The sequence below is a fragment of the Haliotis rubra genome, unplaced genomic scaffold (assembly GCF_003918875.1).
Source record: "Haliotis rubra isolate DU_JTF1 unplaced genomic scaffold, ASM391887v1 Scf63, whole genome shotgun sequence".
Lineage (NCBI taxonomy): Eukaryota > Metazoa > Mollusca > Gastropoda > Lepetellida > Haliotidae > Haliotis > Haliotis rubra.
In genome coordinates this window covers 1,611,337-1,637,936 of record NW_025767335.1, presented here as the reverse complement: position 1 = coordinate 1,637,936, position 26,600 = coordinate 1,611,337, and the positions used below count along the sequence as shown (strand labels likewise).

The 26,600-nt window shown below is 37.7% G+C and overlaps 1 protein-coding gene across 1 annotated transcript in view; it reads right to left on the bottom strand.

Annotated features, from left to right (window-relative positions):
* Positions 1–23,787, bottom strand: part of LOC124256532 (tyrosine-protein kinase CSK-like) — a 30,809-nt gene extending 7,022 nt beyond the window's left edge. Inside the window, exons 1-8 of the mRNA XM_046690517.1 lie at positions 23,693–23,787; positions 12,736–12,845; positions 10,940–11,059; positions 9,965–10,065; positions 4,554–4,773; positions 2,471–2,639; positions 1,549–1,651; positions 219–377 (exon numbers count right to left, since the gene is read on the bottom strand). Coding sequence (XP_046546473.1) covers positions 219–377; positions 1,549–1,651; positions 2,471–2,639; positions 4,554–4,773; positions 9,965–10,065; positions 10,940–11,059; positions 12,736–12,765 — 902 coding nt within the window. The 5' untranslated portion in view covers positions 12,766–12,845; positions 23,693–23,787. The remainder of the gene's footprint in view (positions 1–218; positions 378–1,548; positions 1,652–2,470; positions 2,640–4,553; positions 4,774–9,964; positions 10,066–10,939; positions 11,060–12,735; positions 12,846–23,692) is intronic.
* Positions 23,788–26,600: the final 2,813 nt, after the last annotated feature.

Sequence of the window (26,600 nt, the reverse complement as noted above, 5' to 3'; positions counted from 1 at the left end):
TTATCCTGTGAAAATGACCAATTTCACTCACTGTCAAATATTCATTAGTAAATACTGAGCCTAACCATTCAAATTTTAAAAACAAAATCCTACTTAACCACTATTGTTCAAAGTTACAGTCCCAAAAATTAAAATAATAACTGATATAAGTCTGACAACACATGACTTAAAACATAGAAAGCTCTGCTCAGGTGAAAACTAGAAACTTTTCAACTTACGTAGCAAAGTTAATCTGGTCCTTTTTCGTGATGACACTGCGACCACGACTTCGGAGATACTCTACCAAGTTGCCTTTACCCATGAACTCTGTGACAAGGAAGAACTCATCACTGAGGACCACACCAATCAGCTGGACCAGGTTGGTGTGTCGTAGCGACCTGGCAGAAAAAACACAAGGAATTTACCACTACTCTTGTCCGCTGACTGAATTAATCAATTGAGAAATATTGCCAGTGTGTTTGCTAACCGTGCATATTATTTTTCGAGTTAAATGCATCTGCTATTTTGTACTTTATACTGCATGGGTACCTTTCACCTATCTGATGACATCTGTTAGACACAAGGTAGGCCAAAATAGTGGAAATAAGCAAAATATAGAAAACTGAAAAACTTTCAAATCATTAGAAACAAGAAGACAAAGTCATCAATGGTAATATACTCTTCATGATTATGTCTACGAGTTATGATTATGTCAAATATTTAGGTGTGTATATAGAAAAGTGGAAGGAGAGTATTGAAAGGTTTGGTAAGTTCTGCTCCAGAAAGGAGCACTATCACCAATTTCAGTCTAAGTCAAACTTGTTGCCATGGAAACGCCAAAAACATTTTATTCAGAATTCTAAAAGTACCAAAAGGCACCAGTACACCACCAGATCTATCTATGTGCCAAGTTTGGTGAAGAAATATTTAACGGTTTTAGAGTTCTGCTCCGGAAAAGAGCACTACCACCAATTTCAGTCAAAGTAGAACTTGTTGCCATGGAAACGTCAAAAATATTTAATTCAGAATTCCAAAACTACCAAAAGGCACCAGTACACCACCAGATCCATGTATGTGCCAAGTGTGGTGAAGGAATATTGAACGGTTTTAGAGTTCTGCTCCGGAAAAGACAAATGTGCATGGACGGACGGACAGACGCACGCACGGACAGAGTCCATTTAAATATGATGAAAGTATATTGGGACTGCTTGGTTTGGTTTGTTGATTTACGCTGCACACAACAATATTCCAACTATCTGGTGGCGGTCTGTAAATAATCGAGTCTGGACCAGACAATCCAGTGATCAACAGCATAAGCATCAATCTACGCCATTGGGATACGATGACATGTGTCAACCAAGTCAGTAAGCCTGATCATCCGATCCCATTAATCGCCTTACGACAAGCAAGGGTTGCTGAAGACCAATTCTAATACAGGTGTTCATGGGTTATGTTTGACTGCATGCAAGGAGATACCACTACACATACAAAAGACTATGATCGTATATAAATGATGAGATGCACCAACAGGATTTACTGAGGTGTAATATTTTTTATGAAGGAACTTACGTCATGACAGATGCCTCCTTGAGGAAAGTCTGCTCAGCTTTGTCCTTATCTTTCAGTTGTTTGATGGCAACAGGTTGTCCTTTATACATCCCCTTGTATACATCTGTAACACAATAAACCTGTCATACATCCACTTGTATACATCTGTAACACAATGAACCTGTCATACACCCCATCTATACATCTGTAACACAATGAACCTGTCATACATCCCCTTGTTTACATCTGTAACATAATGAACATGTCATACACCCCTTGTATACATCTGTAACACAATGAACCTGTCATACATCCCTTGTTTACATCTGTAACACAATGAACCTGTCATACATCCCTTGTTTACATCTGTAACACAATGAACATGTCATACATCCACTTGTATACATCTGTAACACAATAAACCTGTCATACATCCCCTTGTATACATCTGTAACACAATGAACCTGTCATACACCCCCATTTATACATCTGTAACACAATGAACCTGTCATACACCCCCTTGTATACATTTGTAACACAATGAGCCTGTCATACATCCCCTTGTTTACATCTGTAACACAATGAACACGTCATACACCCCCTTGTATACATCTGTAGCACAATAAACCTGTCATACATCCACTTGTATACATCTGTAACACAATGAACCTGTCATACACCCCCTTGTATACATCTGTAGCACAATAAACCTGTCATACATCCCTTGTATACATCTGTAACACAATGAAACCTATTTACATATCTGTTATATATACAGAACTTTCATATGCTCTTTCACACATCTGTCACATGAAACATTCATTGGTTTCATGGAAATGGAAGATTATGAACATCAAATGCCACAAGTTGAAAGCCAAAGTAGAAAATGTGCCCAATGCTAAATCATACAACTTAAGGTTTCCTTAATTCTGACTATACTCACTTCCAAACTCTCCCTTGCCAATTTTCTCCCACTCTAAGCGATTGTCCATCTTGATGACCCAGCCGCTGGACTGGAAATCCTGTACACTGACTGTCGTAAAACTCTCCCCATCCTTTTTGACTGGGCGCACTAGCCTTGTACAAAGGCCGTCAGCATCAGTCTTGTAATGCTAGCGATACAGGGATTAGAGTTACTATGGTTACAAGATCCAAACAACAGAAGTATGGTCAAGATTCTTCTTAAATTGAGGTTTGTAAGATGCTTGGCATTTCAAGCTGAACACAAACCCATTAAATCAGAGGAATACAGATTGATATTAAATACTGACACTAAAAAACAAATGGGCTAATTAGAAATATATCTGATAAGGAAAATTCTACAGATACTTATGACTGAATGTAGACTTGAAACTTAAGCATGAAAGAGATTTATCATGTTTATTGAAGAGATTATTTGTGGTTATTCTGGGTGAGGGTCTTCAACAGGTCCACAGTGGTATCAGTACAATACACCTACAAGGCATGCAGCATGCTGTCACACTATTATCATGGGAGGACACATATTGCAGGGGTGTGGAAATATCAGGTGTTTTAACTTCTCCTTGGATAACAGTCAAATATCACTGGAATACTGACAAAAATGGTGTCTTGCAAAAACAAAATAGAAGAAAATGTATTTTTGTTGTCTAGTTCCAGTTCATAATGTAATGTAAAACATATAACTTCTAAACCTGTCATACACCCCTTGTATACATCTGTAACCTAACGAATTTATATCTATATTTGTGCTACATGGTATCAAAGAACATGTTCTACAGTCCGTTTGAGACAAAATGATAACTATGAATTGCAATCTAACACAAAAACAAATTGACATAAAAGAATCAAACCAACACAGACTGCAATAAAGACAACAGACAAAATCTTGAAAAAATTGCATAATTTGTGTCACAAAAATATAAAAAGTTGCTTGAGAAACTGTCATCATTTATTTGTGCGTTTTCCAGGTTTGTCACAAGGGCGCAGTGGCAACTAAAGGAACAGCCCGAAAAGCGAGATGCACGTGCATTAGTGACGTCAGAGACGTGTGATTACTGCTGATTGACAAAGTGAATGAAAATGAAAGTCTATTATTTACAAAGTCTATGATTTCTTCAAGGATAAAAATGACAGGGGGTGACCCAAGTATGCAATTACTAAGTACATACAGCACACTGCATGTGGAGCTGGGGTACGTGTCATCTCGCCAGCTCAAAAAATTGTTGAGAACCCATTAACGCACATGCATCTCACTTTTTGCGTTGTTCCTTTAGTTGCCACTGCGCCCTTGTAACCGCACAAATAAATGATGACAGTTTCTTAAACAACTTCTTCATTTTTGTGACATAAATTATTCAGTTCCTTTCTAGAGTTGGTCTGTTGTTTTTATTGCAGTCCGTGTTGGTTTGATTCTTTTATGTCTATTTGTTTTTGTGATAGATTGCAATTCATCGTTATCATTATGTCTCAATGGACTGTAAATGGGATTCAGATCAATCAGAGAATGTTCAAAAGTGGGAGTAAGATCAATCAGAGAGTGTGTTCTAAAAATAGAACTCAGTTAGAACAAGGAAGTAAACAACAACAAAGCTGCCTGTCAGATTGATCAGGAAACAGGATGTTTATGCTCTTTCAAAACTAATTCATTACTTGTTACAGATATTTGATATTGTATACAAAACTGACGAACAGTCTGCTAAATTTATAGGTGGCTAATGTACAACAGAAGCTGATTTTCAGTTTTCCCAATTATTTGAGCCATCACGATTTGATTTTCCACACCCCTCATATCTCCATAGAAGTATTCTCCAAATGCCTGTAATATTAGTGCAGCATCATTCAGAAGTGCACAAAGTACAAAACTACAATTGGTTATCATGCCTACGTCCTTCACACAACAACCATGGTGGTCCATGTGTTCAAGCTGAACATATCAACTCCTTATCTGACTTTTTAGTAACACGCTAACACTTAGTTTACTCACAATGATCATGTATTTATAGCTAGTCAAGATCGGTTCATAATTTCTCAATTTGTTCTGCTACCTGTACTAATTCTGCAAGGTTCCGAAAATACACCTCTTCGTCGACCGTGAGCCTGTTGTTGCGGTATAGAATGCGATAATGTTCCACCTTACTGCCACAACACACACACAGCGTGTAGTCCCCGGGGTAGTTGCTGCTCTCTCGTATAAGGAACAGACCATCTTCCGGGGGACTCAGCAGCCTCTCAGCGTCACCTCGGGATATCTTACCATGAAACCATCTACAAGGAAAGCAGGGGGAGGCATACACAGGGAAGTCACTACAAGGGACTACAGTCATCATTAGAGAATGTTTGTCAGGGAACTTGGCGACAATTCACACTTTCCATAATCTCTCCAAGGTCCTGATCACTACAAGCTATGGCATCAGCAAAGGAAAGTGAAGTATATCTGGGATAACATGAGTGAGTGAGTGAGTTCAGTTTTATGCCGCTTTTAGCAATATTCCAGCAATATGGGGACACCACAAATGGGCTTCACACATTGTACCCATGTGGGGAATCGAACCCGGGTCTTTGGCGTGACGACAGAACACTTTAACTAGGCTACACCACCGCCCCCGGATAAGATGAGATACTAGAAAACACAATTCACAAATCTTCAAACAGGAGGGGCAGAAGGAGACAGCAAGACTCAACCACGGACACCTCCTTAATTTACATTTGATCAGACCTATACAACCATGGTAGCTGAGAATCAATAGAGGATGAGCACAACCTCGACCGAGCCATCAAATTTTTTGACCAAAAATATCTTTCACAAGTTGTTGTTATAGATACTACCCATCATGACAACACATGGACCTACATCATGTGATAATGTGAGCCTTAATTATAGCCCACAATGATCACAGAACTGACAAAGCCAAGACTTATCACTCCTTATAAAGCTTCTGCCGTCAGGCAAATCTGTTTACTATAACATTAATAAGTGGCACCTTAACAAGCAAGAACGTGACATCCTGGTTGTCTGCTCTCATGACAATCTGAGTCACAAGATGCCATGGTTAATATAGACAGATGACAGACTATCAGATTGTAAGGAAGTTCTTGTCTTGCTCCACCTACGTGTGTCTGGTGACAGTTGTAAAACTACCCTTGGCTGATGAGGATGTAATGGATGCAACAGGATGTTGTATTGCACAGACCAGGATAATCTAGCCTGTCAACATACTATCAGTGGAATGTAGGCTGTTTTCCTAACAACTAAGTCACTTTTGAGGAAGATTGATACTGACATTGTAATACGAGCCTGTGACAATGTAAAACAGAGATCACTTGGACCAATGAAGCTCGACTGTGACTGATTCTGTCCCTAGGAGTGAGTGAGTGAGTGAGTGAGTTAAAATTTAAATTCACACTGTCCCTAGGAAGAGGGATCAGATTCAAGGTTACAATTTTGTCAGTTCAGAGCATCACTTAAATGCCATTTAGCAAACCACCAGTCAAACAATGTCATTAAATTTGAAACCATCAACCAAATCAATCCAACAAACTCTCATATAAACAGACATTTAAATGAAGAAAATCAACTTATTTTTGTATTGAAAATGATGCAGTGGAAACAAACATCACAAGAGAAATGAGTGCAATATATCAACTGCAAAACATGGATTCAAATCCAAAAATTCATAACCCAGGAGGTGAAAACCACAGATAATTACAATCACCTTCACGTTGCTGATACAGGATCCCAGTCAATGAAATGATGTCATCAGCAAATGTTTGATCAGCTGACACAAAGATGTTTAGTGTAAGAATAAAGGAGTGAGTAAGCTTTCTGTTATATCATTGACTGCCAGATGAGAGCAGAAAGAAAGACCAACGTGACAAGGTCAACTGTTACCACTTTGCATGGGCCGGCAAACGAAGGGTTATACCGGTAATCAATATGAATCTGGAATTCAAACCCTGAATCTGCCGATCCTGGCACAACTAAGGGATGCAACTCTGCAGAGCAAATTGTGTCACCATAGTCCACAGTAATGAATGAACTGGAAAAGGTTACTTCATGCGCATGTGAGCACATAAACTGCTTTTATCACATACATTCACAAATAGCATAGTGCTGGGAATAGCGAAGAGATGCCAAACATGAATAGCAATCATGGTGATATAGATTAAAACAAGATGCAGATATACAAAGAATGAATTCATCAGCTCCAATCAAAACTAAATCATGTCAACTGGAACAACTTGATATGTTAATATGTATTTCCTTAAAGTGTGAGGAAGTACGACATGTTATAATGTTAATGTTATACCACACACAACACCAGACATGCTCAATCCGTTACACACACTGGTGAAATGCAAAAGCTTGGATTCCATCAAGCATCAAGACATAATTAAGGTAGGTTCATGCCAGGCTATGACAAGAGAAGGCAACCACACAGGGAGGTGCACAGTACATGGTTAGTACCCACAATGCACTGGACAAAATGGTGACTAAGACCAACAACAAACTTCCATATGATTACATGTTCAAACACACATGACCAGGTGCTGTGTACACTAACCTAGGACACTGTGCACACAAAGACAACTCCCTTGCCCCTCTCACACTCCAAGACAAGCAGAAAGTAGGCTGTCCAGAAGCAGACAGAGCTAGCTAGTCCACACCTCATTTCTGACAAGTTATTTCCATAAAATTACACTTGTAAAATAATTAGTCTCACTAGATCATAATTAATCTAACAGACTAGTGGCCATGTCCAACCCTGCTGTCGTTGCACAAGTGTTCACTGACATCTCTGATTTAGAGAATAGTTACAGTGAGTACAGGTTTTCATTGCTTTTAACAATATTCCAGCAATATCATGGCAGGGACACTAGAAATGGTCTTCACACATTGTACCCATGTGGGGAATCGAACTCAGGTCTTCAGCATGACAAGCAGATGCTTTTACCACTTGGCTACCACACTGCCCTTATTTACATATATGTATTCATGGCATTTATGCATTCAGCTCTTTCAGCCACTACTTGTCCCAAACCATGGCCTATAAATATGTCTTTCAGTCTAGTTGGCTTTGCTAAAAGCACTATATAATCTACTTGATATGATGTCAACTGGCAAACTGGTGCCAGTGTTTGTGTATGAGGCATGAAGTACAGAGACAAACCCAGTCTGGATTTACCAACATAGAATTATTTTCTAACACATCTGACGTCACATCATGTCAAAAACCAGATGATTAACTATTCAAATCCCAAGCAAGGGAATGAACCCTAGAGTATATGTGCATTATCCTTCGGCCATATGAAAGTAAAGTTCAACCATGACCATGGGGTTTACTACTTTTGTAGCCATGAAATTCGTCATTCATCTGAGGTGAAATGGGGTTAAACCTCGTACATATGAATTTTTCGTTCACATGACGACGTGCATGCGTGTGTATGTGTATGTGTGGCTGCTTGTACTAGTCCAGATTTAAGCTGGTTTTATAGTGCTAGCCCACTGAGATACCATGCTGCAGTTATGCGTGAATACCCCACTCAGACACATTATACTGACTCCGAGCCGACCAGTCCTTGTTTTACTCATTGATGCTGAGTGCCAGGCTGGGAACAACAAGTACCATATTTTAATACTTTTGGTATGATGCGGCTGGGGATAGAACCCATGACCTTCTACTCTCCAGGCGGATGCTCTAGCCACTACACCACGGAGGCGGTACTCATTGATCTGAGACAGGAGGACATGAAAGTGTGCTAGTCTTAATGGATGAAACCAGCTAGCGACACAGACGTGCTAGTCGCGACAGAGGTTCTGACATATAACAGGGACATGGTTAGTGCTCGTCTTGCTGTGTGAGAGGAAGACAAGGCTACACAAGAGACATCCAAGCTACCTGAACCAACTCTATCAGATTGTGAAATGTGCAATCTCCTCCATCCACTTCCAGTTCTCTGTTACGAGCCAACACCCGATAGTGATCAACTCTCCCCTCATACACTACTGATAACGTGTAGTCGCCATGGTAATGTACACTGTCACGAATCAAAAACACTCCATCCTCCTGAAATTTCAACAGACGTTCTGCCTCTTCCCGTGTCATACGACCATGATACCATCTACAAGAGAACAGTAGACTCAGTGAGGTCAGTTGCTGATATCTTCTACAAGAGAAGATGGCCCCTTTGAACTCTTAATGAAGACCTGCGAGCTGAAACCTCAGAATTTACAAGATGGCAGGCTTGATCAGGCCAACTTCAGGACAAAAGCAGATCGTTGTGATACCCTATCAGGCAAACCATACATTGGTGGAACTTCTGACACCTGTATCTTATATCCATTTGCTCTGTAAGTAGGAATCTCTTCAACAGTGACATCTCTACAATACACGTGGTATAGGGATCAAGGATATGTACCATTACTATTATTAACAGGCCTTGAAACATCAACACCATCTCATGAAACAAAAACATAGGCATTATTACTCCTTCCATCAAAACCCAAGACTAGATAAACATCATTGATTTCAAGGTTCACTTGATACATTTGAAGCTTGTTCAGTGATAACCATAGCAATAAATGTACATCCAATGTATCATTTATCTTGGCAATATTAACTCCCATACTTTAACATAGACTTTAAAAGTAGCACTAAGATCACTTTGTATGATGATAAACAGATGCGACATCTTTAAGGAACAAGGGAATCCCTTTGGTATGAACATGGACAAATTTCTTGACAACAAACACACAAGTTGGCTAGCATCTTATTCATGGCCATGATGACCAGATGAGTTTGTATCTTGTTCAATGTCATACTCAGCAAATAGTCAAGCTATATGACAGCAGCTAATAAAACACCAAGTGTGGATCTGACAAACCAGTGACTTATACTACGAGCAGTGCTGCACAGTATCGGGACATGATGACACATTGTCGACCTGGGCCTAGATTTTTGAAGACTCTAGTCTTAGAGCTAAGATAGTCGTAAGTGCCATACATTAACATTAACTTACGACTATCTTAGCACTAAGAGAGTTTCGAAAATCTAGGCCCAGGTCACCAAACACAACCAACCAAGTCATTTAGTCACCTCATACAAGAAGCTGCTGGGGAACTATTCGTAATCAGAATCAAAACAGCATCAGACAATCCCTACAATAGTAACACCTTGAGAACACAGGTGCTATTTGGATCTGGGAAATAATACCTTTATCATTATTAAAACACCTTTAGCAAGTTGTCAAGAGGCTGCACCAGTAGATATTTCCCAGGCAAACTATCAAGCGCACAATTTATAATAAAACAAATGTGAATACAAATAATAATGGAATTCATTTCAGATTTTTTAATTTTGAGTAATTGAATGACAATTATTCATGTTTCTTTTTCCAGTTAGTTCCTGTAAATGCTGTTCTGATAAGTTATATATGTTGGTTGTACTAGGGTACATACGGCATTGCATGGAGGGGTACGGAGGTGCGGGGCTGTACATATGTGGCTGGGATCATCCCTTCCTTGCCAGTGCTGTCTTTGGCACGATACCAGTTGGGATCCTGCAAACAAACAAAATTGATTAACTCTAAGAATTTCTAAAAAAATTGCACTTTACACTTTTATTCTCATATACTGCATTCCTGCTAACTGTTTTCGACCCTGAGTGTAGGCAAAATCTTGAACATCTATCCTTTACACTCCCTGCCTCAGAACACCTCATCCAAACAATCCATTCATATGCTCATATACACATAGGGCCAGCATGCACAGGGTAACTAACCCATGACCGTCTCCAATCTAGTCAATTTCTTGCTTTTTGCTCCTGAGTGAAGGCTTTGAGTTTCAGAGAGAATATATCATTTCTTCTAGTGTATATGATTCTGAACTTGGCAACTTGCAGTCTTTCTTATTGTTTCTCATATTACAGATCAAATACAAATAACAAACATGAAAACCAACATTTAAACTTTATTATATTTTTACAATCAATGGAAAACAGCAAAATACCCAAATGAGTTTGAGTGAGGTGGGTACAATCTATTTGGTTACTCTAATGAAAATTAGGATGCCCTATTGTGATGAACACAAGCGAGTACATAACTCAATGACCAAAAGAGTTATCTGTAGCTCTGAATACTATCAATCCTCCCACAGGGTAATGGCAAATGTTATTATCATCATACTCACCGCATATGTACTTCCAAGTATAATTCCATTTCAATTTCACCTTTATTTCTTTTTCCTTTCTCAGAAATTATAAGTGTTGCGGCACTTCGGCAGATTATATTATAATCAGTGTAAAAATTGCATATACATGGCAAATAACAAAGATTCATTTTTTCCTATCCTGGAGCATTTCTATGTACCAGTACAATTGACTTGTTCAATGACCACATACACAAATCAACCAATAACCTGATTGTATCAACTCACCCGTGTAGATCGGACTATAAAGAGAATATCACCCTTCTGGAAGGAAAGGTCTTCATGTGACTTGCCAGGGAAGTTGTAGTTGGCAATAACCTCCATGCCCTGGGTCCATGGACCATTCGCCTGCAAACAGAAGTAAGGTACAGAGACTACTGGCAATCTGGGTGCCACCTACAGCCTACAAATTCATGGTTGTCTGCTCGACCCAGACTAAGAAATGTTACTGATGGTAGTCCTCATAGACAAGTAGTGCCTGTTCTATAATTCAGGATCAATATTTCATCTTTGCTATAATTTGAATTAAACGAAACTGTCAGAAAAGGTAAACACCTTAAACATTTTTGTCTTGTTCTTACAGGACTAGTGTAATGAGGTTACATTGGTCCTGTAAACTAGTTTTTAAATAGACAAAGACTGCACCTACACACATTTTCACAATTCCTAATTATTTTGACAAATTGCAATTCCAATGAATTTCCAGATCAGGATGAACAGCACCTCCTGTGATCAACATCATCAACTTGACAAAGAAGTGTGTGAATATATTCAACATAAGTTTCAATATCACCATTGCCACCTCATCATAATCACTGGCATGTTTTACCCAACATGAGGAGAGTTTACCTCCTTAGAAACCAAGAAACATAGTCCATAATTCAATCCCATGATCCCCAGATGTAACTCCGCTTCCCACTTTAGGACATGGAAATGACTGATATTGATATATATAATGTGACTAACATGTATAGCTTCAGAGATCCAGACAAGTTAACCATCAAACACATTTTGCACCAAGTTGTGTTTCCATGGAAACAGCAAAAAATGAAATTCTGATAAACTTTAAAATATGAAAAGACACATCTGTGGGTCATGATTAACTTGTGTATTAAGTTTGGTGATCCTAGCATGTATAGTTTCGGTGATATGTTCTAGACAAGATAACCATCAAACACATTTTGCACTAAGTCATGCTTCCACAGAAACACCCAAAACTAAAATGTTGATAAACTTGAAAATAGTAAAAGGCATATCTATGGGTAATGATTAACATGTGTGTGAAGTTTGGTGAACCTAGCGTGTAAAATTTAAAGATAAGCTTCAGACAAAGTTTTGGGGCAGAAGGATGGAAGGATAGAATGACAGAATGAATGCTATATATACCCATTACTTTATAAGCGGGGGAATACACATACTAAAAGAAGAATCTGTCAGTCATAACTATATGACCAGCTCAACAGAACTGCCAATTTACCACAATTATTTGTCAGCACCAGATAATGATCACAAGAATTGATGAAATATCACAAGAAGCTGTGACATAGGGTTGGGAATTGGTTAAAATCTCATAATTGATGATTGCATCATTACCAATGAGCAGCAACGAAAGTAATTGGTTAGCCTTATTTATCAAATTTTCCATGTTATGTTTGTTAATGCACACACAAAAATTAAGGAAAAACATGAAGTTCTGCATTTGCAAATTTCACATCTTTAAAGGATGACTAGTATGTTAGGAACATAAATTTCCAGGAGTCTTTAAGATAAATTCAATGATGACTTTGAACGAGCTTGTAGTGCTTATGAAATGTAAATATAATGACAGACAAAACAAACCTTGTGACAAATATTGTTAATGCAAATAAGTGTTCCAAAAATGTTTGGGTTTGATTATGAAAAAACATGATTGATTTCTTGGTCGTTTAGTCACTGCGACCAATCATCAATTATATCAGTTAATGGGACCACCACTTTGTGACATGGCTTCTAATTTGCCCGATGAGACAAGCGTTGTGGCCTACCTGTGCATTGTTGTCCAGATCCATGGGCATGTTTGTACGGGTGCTGCGGTCCAACCCCAAATCTCCGTGCAAAACCTGCACAGCCAGCGTAATGGTAACCAGGAACTAACCTAAACAAAACCATAATACATTATATCTATCCGTAAATCAAACACAGCGATGTCTGTGTTGGGATATCCTGTAGAAAACACACATTCGACTGGATAACAAAGTGAGTGGGATGCAGTCAGGTTACATGGGCATTGTTTCCACCATACTGCAGCAATACAAATGGCCAAGAATACATCGAACAGACACGACACAGATAGAAATGCACTAATTTCTTTTGCACTAGATTATTCATTGTTAATTAAATTTATTGAGAATGTTTTAAGTCTTCAGATTTTCCGCACTTGTTCAGACTTCAAAGCATTTCCAAAGAGTAAAGAATAACAAAAAACTAATGTTAATAAACAGTCCTTCAGCTGAACAAACCTTAATAGTTGTCATACTATGTCTTCACAAATCACTGGACATCGGTTTCAAAGGTTTGCTAATAATCTGGGGGTCGATGTTAAAGTAAAAAGCTCAGAGTTATATCCCTATATTTGCAATGGGACGCAACTCTAAACTCATTAAGAGACATTCGGGAAGCCAACATGTATTGCTTTAGGAACATGGGATCGATTTTCATGATATCTAATTCAGAACAAATAATTTTAATAGTGCATATTTATCATACGTACATATCCATGCTCTCAGCATGTTGAAATAGATTCATGTGTAAACATTTTTTACAATTTTTATCGTTTCAGTTTTTTAATATCTAATTTTTACAAAATTATGTGTGTAGGCAGTTGTCTTTTGGCCTATATGTCAGCAATGCCCATGCCCATGTGCTGAATCAAACCTGGGTCTTCAGCTGACGAGTGAACGCTATCACCACAAGGCTACCCAACTGCCACCAATTTTCTGGAAGGGTGGCACAGGACACCAGACAGATAATTTAGGCATCCCTTTGTGAAAATAAGCGTGCCCATATCTTTTGATGATGCAATTAAACTTAAAACATCACAACAAATATTTCAATTTCAATTTATTGTTAATACATAAGTAAACATAATGTACACCTGTAAACTTGAGCGTTGGATTTCCTTAGCACTATCATGACTGTGAGAACAGTTCGACTTCAGTTGTCCTAGACCCATAAACTAACCCTCAAACCATGTTACTGTCCAATATGGGATTTTCTGTTATGGCATTCACAATTCATGTTAAGATTGGAGTGCCACAAATACATTGTTTGATGGATGGCAAAAATAGGTTTTGAATCATTTGACTTGGCCTAACTTATGACTCTTTCTATTAAATGAATCATACTCATAGTGAGCATTATTTGTATAATTTTAGGCATGCCACCAGGCCAGGGTGAAATATGTTATTTGTGCCATTTCAATTTTCACCGTGCCTAGGCACACAAATTAAGCATTATTTTGATCGCTGCATGATCTGTTTAGCATATCAATAACATTGTAAATTGTGTCTTAAGCATAAGACTTCAGATGCAACATAAACAAAATCTGTAACCATGACAACACTGTCCTATCTGTAATTACCTATTGTCAATGTTTACTCCTAATAATATCATGGTAACCCACCATTCACCAAAAGGTGTTAACCATTTTGTTCCTGATCATGGTGACTGTAGTCTTAAACAGATCAGAATACATTGCTGAACTTCCCCTTTCAAACACAGGAACCATACTGTTTGTCAGCTGATTGACACTGGCCCTTACCAATTCAAGTCATCATGGTCTTTAATTTGACTGCAAAGTGCAATCATTAAATGACAATAGCACAGAACATAATAAAGGATTGCATAATTTTCCTCCAGGAGGAAGTATTGATATGATTAAATGTCATGTATTTTTGGACTGTGACTTGTATAATTGGTAGATGTATAGTAACAGGTTTGATTTTAACTTGTGGGAAGCTTGAAACGAACCAGCTGGTCTTAATTGCCCATCTCAGATGTATGTCATATGATTGAACACTACCATGATTATTGAACACTAGAAACGATGAACCTACACAGACATGCACTGCAGTGTCTGTAGTGTATCACCCCTATCTTCATATTATCTTGAAATTATAAAATGTCCAGGAGTCTGTTTTACAAAGCAATCATAAACCTACAAATGTATATCGGTTTAAATATAGGAACTACAACAGTAATGGTGCTACGACCACTTTCATAAACAGTTCCCTAGGTCCATTCCCTACCACAGTTTGGGTTCACATGGCCACTAGACAAAGCCCTCAGATGACACTCTTTGCTTAAAAAATTCTCTGAGAAACCAGGCAGCGGGAGAGGATGACAGAAATGGCTGCATCGTGAACATCATGATCACTTCAGGAACTACAGTGGTTTATGTGTTGTTAACGTAAACGAATTGAAACAGTGTCATAGTCAAGCCACAAGTTCATACTCATAGCAAGAGCTTGGTAGCCTGGTAACATTTTGTTCAGTTAAGCCAAGTCCTGATGCTATTGGTCGAAGGATACACATACTAACATAATAGGCCTAATTTAGCTATTTAAAACATGAACAAGTGCAAACTATTATTGAAAGAACAAACCAGATATTTATGATCAAGGGTGAGTGCATGGTGTATGCATGACACTTACAATTCACAAAGAGTGAGTGAGTGAGTGAGTTGAGTTTTATGTCGCACTCAGCAATATTCCAGCTATATTATTATATGGTGGTGATCTGTAAATAATTGAGTCTGGACCAGACAATCCAGTGATCAACAGTATGAGCATCATCGCCCTTACAACAAGCATGGGTTACTGAAGATCAATATTCTAGCCGAAACCTTCACGGGCTAATTCACAAAGAAACACTATAAAATCTTACAGATCCCACAAATAACAAAACCATACCATGCTACATCAGGTATATACCACAGAGACACATTACTTAATTACTGTATTATTTCTGCATTTGTCCAAGTCATAATTGTTGGCATAATAAGGGAAATAAAACAACAAATGGAAACAAAGAATTAAACTGAAATATTTTGCCTCACAAAATTATATATTTGAGATACAAAAGGCCTGGAGATAGGAGTCCAATGCTAAGTGACAAAGCGAAAATTCACAACAGAAATACAGGTGATGTTGACATTGGCCTGAAACTAAACCTACAGTCCCGTGTGACTGTGTCAGTGCCTCTTTCAGTGATTGCTAGTCCCATTGAGACTTGAGGGTGGAGCAGGTCCACAGCCACTAAGGACCACTCAAGTCATTCTAAACTCATCAATTTCACAAGTGAACTGTGACGAGAGCAAGTGTAATCAGGTCAGTGGTATGACATTGTGTATCCTGACTGGGACAGGATACTTGATAGCGCCATGCTTCAGCAGAGGGCGAGTATCTCTACTAAATACATCATGGACCAGGGATTTACAGTGAAACAAATTCCTTGGCACGAATATTTTGATAGAAATTGTGAAACTGTTAAGATTGGACTTACCTGACGTCCTCACTTCATAGATTCAAACTAATTGGAAAGTTGAAAATTTAAACACAGGATTTTTACCATGTTTACCGTCATTTGATACAGGAAAGAGGCCGAATTTCAGTCTCTAAGTACGTCTGAACAAATTCGTAAAGATAACGACCTGGCTCAGTTTAATTACAACTTTAAGATATGCTACATTTCATTACAAACTTTAAAAGATGTTTTCAAAAATGCTTTAACTTCCTGATTTCAAAATGCTAACCTTTATAATCAAAGACTTACCACATGCAGTAAAACACATATGTACACAATTCATATTTCCATAGTTTTCTATTTTTGGTTAATAAGCTGAACATGTTCCAGGTGTTAATTTATTTATCATGATCAGACTCAGAGACCATATACCGATATATGGTCTCTGTCATGATGGATTCACCATATATGTAAGTTAATGCTGTAGGGACATAATACATCATCTGGATGTAACTCCTTCTTCTGAAACAATACAGTGCGGTGGGATAGCCTAGAGACTATTTAAGTGAGCGAGTGAGTTTAGTTTTACATCGCTTTTAGCAATATTCCCGCAATATCATGGCAGGGGGCATCAGAAATGGAGAGGTTATTTGAAGCGAATGCTCATCACACCAAAGACCCAGGTTTGATTCCCCACATGGGTACAATGTGTGAAGTAGTGGTAATCCGATTAATTGAAATAATTGAAGATTGATTGCAGTGACCAAACGACCAAGCAATCGATCACATTTTGTCATATTCGAACATAAACGATTTTGGAACTACTGTTTTAGTCTTTGAAATACTTGACAATGGAACATATTGTTGAAGTTGTCAGGGCCTGAAAACGTGTTTAATTCTTAGAAAACTCACTTCACTAACTGAAAAGCCATGACTGAATATTTCTTGAAGACTCCGGGAAGTTTATGTTCATGATATATTAGTCATCACTTTAAAGTAGCAAGTTGCATCATGTTATACATATCTGCAATAACAACCTGGATAGGAAAACCTGAAAAATGACGCTAACCAATTTTTTTCAATGATTGTTCGTTGGTAATGAAGCAATCATCAATTGTGAGATTTCAACCAATTCCCAACACTAGTGTGAAGCCCATTTCTGGTGACACTACCACTCTGGGCAGACTCTCCACAAGACCATGGAGGCCCTCACATATTAATGATATCAACGACACCCAAATATGATCTAGCAACGTCAAGCTGGAGCATGAATCCATGTGTTCATTATGATGATCATATTCATTCTTATCAGCATGAAGTTTAACCTTTGTATTGTCTGTGCTGGAAAATTCTGGCATAAATTTTGAAAACACACAATACACACATAACTATTACAAATCCTTTATCATCAGTGATTGAACATGGCAAAATTCAAGTTAGCAGTTTTCCAGTTACACCACAACAGTGTTAAGTGAGTCACAGACAAACCAGAGACGGAAAGAGTGATTCGCTTCTAGGGTCATGATGACATGTAATCCCTCCACATCAAAGAGCCTGACTTCCCCATCTAAATAAGTCACTATTACACAAGCGTGAGGTAGTCAAGCCAGTCAAGGACAAATACTAACCATTGCTAACCATGGATCGTTATTATCAACACTTGAAGACAAATATAATATGCATGTGAGGATCAGGATAAGAGATAATTTTACTACAAATCTTTTTCCATAGATTTCTACAAGCCATTCTGTTCACCAAAACAGTTGAATATCTGAAAATGAGCTAGGAAGAGTTTAGCCTGTCCCTATCCCTGATAAAACCAAGCACATTTAGAAAATATGACAAAAACTTAAATGCCACATACATTGGTGTTTTGTATGAACATATACATAAATTCCACCTCATTACTGCTGTGTTGTCAATGCATGAGAACAAAAGAATGCTAAGGTCAACTTGTCATCCAGTATAATTGGAAGAGATATTATTTATCATGGTAACATTCTCCTTGTCAGCTGGTGAACACTTGTACCAGTGTCGGACACAGAATGATGAAGAAGACACAAAGGTACCTTTATTAAATTTAACAAAGAAAATTTCACGCCTATTTACAATATTCAGATTACCCTCTCCACTTTCTAAGCATGCTTCATCTACAATTCAAGGGAATTAATCCCTTGCCAATGTGCTGTTACTGAAGATTGCATGGGGCATTTCAAGTACTGTGCTCTATGACCCATTACAATGGCAAACTAGCTGGTAATCCATGACACATATGGTAAGATTGACGGCTTTATGTGTTTATTATCTATCACCTATTTTTTAACCATGTTTACATGCCATATGAATAATTTATTTCTATTTATCATAAGCATGATAAGTGTTGCTTGGTAATTGGCAATAATTAGGAAGATGTATTGTGGTAAAGGTTATCATGGTTAAAAGGTCTATCAGCATTATGGCCTGGCATACCATACCATATTTGAGTTTTATACTGACCTGACATTAAATTATTCAATAATGACCGGGAAAACAATTTCTCAACTATAAGTAGATGTTTGAAACCACAGTGTAGAATGATGTCTTTCTCTAAGCTGAAGTCAGGATAAAAATAATAGCCAAAATATTAATATTAAAAGCTCTGATTTGTATGTTTGTTATTTAATGCCACAGTCACCAATATTCCAGCTATCGGTATATGACAACGGTTTGAAGTGAGTGAGAGAGTGAGTTTAGTTTTACGCCGCACCCAGCAATATTCCAGCTATATGACGGGGTCTGTAAATAATCAAGTCTGGACCAGACAATCCAGTGATCAATAGCATGAACATCGATCTGCACAATTGGGAACCGATGACATGTGTCCACCAAGTCAGCGAGCCAGACCACCCGATCCCGTTAGTTGCCTCTTACAACAAGCATGGGTTACTGAAGATCAATATTCTAACCCGGATCTTCACGGGTATACAACGGTTTGTAAACAATGCAGTCTGAAACATACAATATAGCAAAGCATTGATCACGTTGATTGGGATGTGACATCATTCCCCGAGCATTGATCATGATTGCTACAGATCAATTCTAACTTTATCACAGGTTGAATAGACTTAAATAGACTGCATCATTCAACTCACTGTGTCAAAGGAATTGAGGTTGATGTGCGTCTTGTTCACCTTATTCACAGAATCCTGACTTACAATCCAGATACTATCAGCAGCAGACAAATGTACATCTCAGGGTTGTGACTAGTCGTACTGGACTATCATGCATATTTACATGTAACATTACTGCTGTTTTTTGGCCTTGAACATGAATGGGCTACCAGCCACATTGCAGTAACCAAAACCCTGCTCTGAAAAGAGGAAGTTTATTTCTCAAGTCATGTTACGGTCAGAATATGTCTGTTAGAGTGTGTGAGTTTAGTTTTACGCCACACCCAGCAATATTCCAGTTATATGGTGGCGGCCTGTAAATAATCGTGAGCCTGGACCAGACAATCCAGTGATAAACAGCATGAGCATCGATCTACGCAATGGGGAACCGATGACATATGTCAACCAAGTCAGCGAGCCTGACCACCCAATCCCGTTAGTCGCCTCTTACGACAAGCATGGGTTACTGAAGATCAATATTCTAACCCAGACCTTCACGGGTCTGTTAAAAGAATGGTCACAGAGTTTTGTTCAGTATACAGTAATATAGTAAAATCAGTGATCATCTTTATCATTGGTGTCTGTTGGTAATACCTCAGAGTCAGAGATCCCTATCACTGTGCAGATACTTGTTTGATCCTATCTTGGACACATTTAGAATACCGTATATGACCGTCTATAAGCCGAATTTTTAGGACCAAAAAAAGCAGTCTGTAGAAGGGGGTCGTCTTATCCATGGGTTACGCTTTCGTCAAACTTTTTTCCAGGGGTAAGAAAACAACATCGTATCACTTCGCGTGAACAAACAACAGAAGACGACTTTGTCAGTAGAGACGTCAAATTTGCAATTAAACATCACTAGACAAGATTATTTACCTTTTAAGTTATAAGTTGTTTTAGCTGGGCATTGTATTATTTGCAGGGATTAAGATTACCGTGTGCCGGAAATAGCAATCAGCTGTGCACACGTTTCCCGGTGAACAAGTTCAAACATGCACAATAATATAACGGGACGAATTCTGACGCAGTCATCAGTAAAATATAATACAGAATACTATTATTTAACCCAAAGAAATATATCCTAGCATTGCGTAATTTTAGTTACAGTTTTTGCTCTATAAATTAATTAAGATTACCATGTGTATTTGAGCCGGAAATAGCAATCAGCGTTGCACACGTTTCCCGGCAAACAAGTTGTACGCACATGGAATGGGGTAAAATACGGAAGCCATTTACATTCACACATTTTTACCGATGTTACTGTAAACTAGCAGTCAATGGAAAACGAGGCGGTAATCAGTTCGTGATTGTTGAATGGGGTAAAATAAGCAAGCCAGTTTGTTGCTACAATAAATATGATATTTAGAGAAGCAAAATATATTATGCATTTTCTGTCAACTACACTTCGTTTCGATCCGTGAGTAGACACAATATATATGACTGTGAATTCTTTGAATAATGTGGACCAAAGTTATAATTATTGGTAACTGCCAGTTGTCTGTGGTCTGTGTTTGCCGCAATTAGGACCCCATCGCGGGGGATCGACTTATGCACGAAACATACCATTTTGACACTGATTTTAAGGGTCAAGTATGGGGGTCGTCTTATCGACGGTCATATACGGTAACATTTTCTCAGGACAAGCGTACAAGCTACATTGATCATGCTTGTGATTTCACCAACCCATTTCAGGTTCTTGAGGATCACAATCTTCAACGGTTTTACTTTAGCATGCTCAAGATGTTAAGCATAAAATATTATCTTAAAAGCATTAAAAGGCACACTTGATCAAAACTTCTTAGACTTCTGCTTCTCTTCAGAGCAAAGAAAAATCTCTCTAAATATCAAGAGAAAATATAAACACAACACAACATAATCATCTGGCCGAAACACATGCACATTTTGAGGAAAGAAACAAAGTGTAGTTCTACAACTATTTCCTGTGAATAAACTGACATTACCTATACATAATAGTAATGCAAATTGGTGCTGGCCTAAGTCAGTTTTCTGTTGTTAAAACTTTCCTGAGGGTTGGCAGACAATTTCAGGCTTTGGGTGTGTGGTTGGTGTTGATGTAATCCCGCTATTCTTGAGGCAATATACCTGCTTCAATTGAAGCACATATTGTATACTTCAGCTGTTTAGTCATTTCTCAAAATTTCTCTGTTTCTTTCAAAACATACATGCTGGAATAACATAACCTTACTGTTCATTGTATCATAACACCACAGCCAGCTGATAGCACATCAGGATAGATAGTGTTACAGGGCTCCAGATACCAGATAATTTTTCAACATCAGGAGTACGTACTCCTTATTTTTTCAATATAGGAGTACCGGAAAAACTTAAGAGTACATTTTGAGTACTGAATGGAATTTAATGGCGTATCAGTAATCCTGTGTTTGGTTTCATATATGCACCACAACATTGCTACTCTTGTGTAAACAGGACAATAAACAATAAAACAACACTCTTTCAGATAAATACGTCTGTAAATGATTCCAAGACCGTACAGCATTGCTGTGGTGCGTATGTGCTACGTTTTCTAAATTATTTCCTACCGTATCATGCATATTCTTTATCCGTACATACACCGATACAGCTCTTATCTGGAGCCCTGGTGTTATCATGGTAATGACTGTGCAATGTGTTGATTAGTTTATGAATCTTTGTTTGCAACAGTTGGCAGTTGACAAAATGATATAAACATTTGTTACTAATTACAACATTGCATTTACTGCTACTTTCATAAGATTACATGAAATCATAGTCATAACTGGCTCAGTAGTCATAATTGGGTTGGGATTTTATAAAATGTAGAAACATACAATTAGTAAAGATATAGTTGGTGTACTTTACTCATAATCATGATTATTTGTGACTACATTGACAAATAACATACCCAAGACTGGCATACATCTGACATTTTTTAGACCATACAATAACTGAAAAAAGTAATGACCTAAACATTAAGATGATAAACTATTAGGGGTTGGTATTGCAGAGAATTTTCATATTGCGATATATTGCGATGCGAAAGCATAGATTGCGATATGTATTTTAAACAAAAACCTATGTAAATAATGGAGTTAATGCTTGATTCATAAAGCATGAACACAACAAAATCACTATGCTTGATTAAGCTTTAATAAAAACTTTTAATCATGACAAAATAAAACTGTAAATAATATTTGGCACAAATGAAACAAGGAAATATCCGAAGATTTCCGAGTGTTATGAAGTTTTCCAAATGCAAGTCAAAATACTGGTTTTCGATCAGCTTATCGCAATATGTATCATTTTCATGTCTGAACCGATAAATACCGGTAAACCGGTTATATTGCGCTGCCCTATAAACTATGCTATAGTCTGTCTCACAGTCCCTGAACCACATTATTTTCCCCCTACTGCCAAGCCTCCTCTGCAGTGCTAAAGCCCTAAATAAAGCAAGTCTAGATTTCCTCAGGTTCTGAATCTCTGGTCTCCCTAGGGCTCCTTTTCAATATACATGGGCTTGTTTGTTACTATCAAAATTATATATATTCAGAGACTAAGCCTTAGTCTAACTATGCTAGTGCAGTAAAGGTTATATTGCTGGATCTTAGGTTATCATCTGTTCATGTGGCAGTGCTAACTAGGGCTATAACAAGGGGTGTTGTGTGACACAGCTATTGTAAATTCTTGAATTTAGGATAAAGTTATGTTTCACAAGGAATCATAAGTCAGTGAGATGTTTTATAATCGTCCATGTGATAAGAATAGTAACAAATGTTTCATAAGTGTCCAAAACCCCTCAATACAAGTATAACACATTAACAGTTCAAAATGATCAATATAACCTTTACATTTGTAAGCTGAAACATGTTTGTATGAGGAGTACTACTTCAACATGGTACGACTAGTAAATAAAATGTCTGCAAAACGTCTACATTATATATTAAACATCCTGTCAAGGTATCATGCAGTGTCAAAGTCTTAATATTGATCACCTTACTGTTGATCACTTTCATTTGTTTCTCGAACCACACACGGATGTCGTGAGCAACATGTCAGGTTGGTTACCACAAGTATTCAAATATGGTAGAATAGGAAAAACTAACCCAACTGTCAATTCAAGGATATGCTGTCTTATCCTCGTCATCCCCAAATAAGTGTGATTAATCACGCCAGCTCACTCTGACACACAAATAATTAAATGCGACCGGTCAAATTCTGCGAATATTTCTGTTATTTTTACAGACAAAAGAATGAAAGAAAAAGCTTATGACGAATTCAGACCAATTACCACGAAGCAAAATGTCTAAGAAGTGTCATGACGGGTTTCACTTACCAAAAATATCCTTACTAAAGTGTCAATAAACAAATTTAACCAAACAGGAAGAATAAACTTCGTCCGCCATGCTCGGAAACAACGCCCCCTGTCTACCAAGGGAGGTAACTGACTGTCAGTGGACCTAAATAAGTCGTTACGGGTGGAGAGGGAGGACATACACCAGGGCTGGAGAATATACTTAAACTTTTAATCACATCAAATTAACAATGAAGATACGGGAAAGCATTTTTGTGTAGTTAACTAAAACAGCATTTTAAAAAAGTGAAAAAAAATCGTTTTGAAGGAAAACCTAGCCCTACAGTAAAAAGTGGCTACTTTTTTTTGTAGATATCGTGCAGTGCAGTACTCATAAATTCATATATTATAATTTTGCACACACTTAAAAATATGTCTACGAAAGAACTAGTTAATTATGTACAGTCGATGTTATTTAAATTACAACAGAGACTATGGTCTCTGATTAAAGGAACGATATGAGTGGGATACAGAGTTTACCGACCTTAGGAAGGGAGACAACTGCCGTGCTCAACGAATGGGTTATCTTAAGAAAACCTTTCTGACAGATCGTCTCGATGTACTGGGTTTTACTTCCTTGTCGACGTTGCAGTTGTTGTACACAGAATGCTGACTAAACGTCACGCTTTTCCCTCTTCGAAATACAAATACACCTATCAAGGAACAAGTATAAAGGGAAAACTTGACAATAGGCTCAATTTAATGACCGCTTCATGATTCTCATGCACAAACAAGAAGTTGCATATGGGTAATTTAATTGTCATTTTAATGTAACACCACAAGAATATTTTATTGGATTTTTTTCTGTCGATGTGAATTTATTCAGGGCATATACAGAGACCCCCTGTTAACTGGTACCTGTGTACAAACAAACCTTTATCTATCAACGATCCACCATTGTTAAGCCAGTGTAAGCTAGATCAGTAGACCCATGCATGCGTCAACACAGCGCACTTTAAACTCTAGACGAGCCTGTTTGTAAGTTAGGTGTTTTAATAACCGGGAGTCGTTTCAATTACTATGGCCGTATTCTGATGACGTTGGCATTATTTTAGCAGTATTCCAGCAATATAATGGCGGGATACCAGAAATCCCCGCGCTTCACACATTGTACCCATGTGGGGAGTCGAACCCGGGTCTTCGGCGTGACGTGCGAACGCTTTAACCACTGGGCTACCCCACCGCCCTTACGTTGGCATTAATATCACGTGCTTATAACCCGTACCAAATCTTGGGTGCAGTGGCATACAAGTTCAAACGATGGTTTCGGATTTTTCTGCCATAATAGGTGCCATTTAAAAGTTAATTCCTTATTTTATGACATCACAAGATCAAGTAAGGATGTCACAATATAGATGATAAAAATCTTTTTTTGTTAAAACAATACAGATTAACGGCAGCATTTCGTATTTTTCACCGTATCAATTATTTGTATATCAGTAAAGAAATCACTCAATTACTGCTACCATACACGAGGGAGTGAGTGAGTTAATATTTAACGCCACATCGGTAATATTTCAGCCATACTGCCACGAGTGTCAATACATTTATAATGAGAAATAAGATATCATACGAGGAACAGTATTAGATAAAGTGGCTTGGACAATTGTACAAATGTGTTCCTATTACTGTACATGTGGGCGTTAGTAGCTGGTTGAGGCGTGATTTCATACAAAAAACTGTGTTACATGATACAATATCTACCTGCATCACGTCACTAAATCAGTTGCTCGGAAAAGCAACAGTTGTATTGACAAGTACATCCTTCATACACCCTACTTCATCACCAATATTTCACAAGAGGATCCAGGAATGGGTCACACAGATGTATTACTTATTGTCTGTCTGTCTGTCTGACTGTCTGACTGTGTTTCTGTCTGACTCTGACTGTGTAAGCATGTTGGTATTTGTATATGTTTGCGTGCACATGCACACATACATGCGATACACACATATACATACATACATACATACATACATACATACATACATACATACATACATACATACATACATACATACATACATACATACACATACATACATACATTCATAAATGTGATACACACATACATACATGCGATACACACACACACATACATACATACATGCGATACACACACATACATGCATGCATGCATGCATGCATACATACATACATGCGATACACACATACATACATACATACATGCGATACACACACACATATACATACATACATGCGATACACACACACACACATACATACATACATGCGATACATACATACATACATACATACATACATACATACATACATACATACATACGATACATACATACATGCGATACACACATACATACATAGACACACACACATACATACATACATACATACATACATGCGATACACATACATACATACATACATACATACATACATACATACATACATGCGATACACACATACATACATATACACACATACATACATACATACATACATATACATACATACATACATGCGATACACACATACATACATACATACATACACACATACATACATACATACATACATACATACATACATACATACATACATACATACATACATACATACATACATACATACATACATACACACACATACATACATACATACATACATACATACATACATACATACATACATACATACATACATACACATACATACATACATACATGCGATACACACATACATACATACACACACACATACATACATGCACACACATACATACATGCGATACATACATACATACATACATACATACATACATACATACATACATACATACATACATACATACATACATACATACATACATACATACATACACATACATACATACATACATACATACAT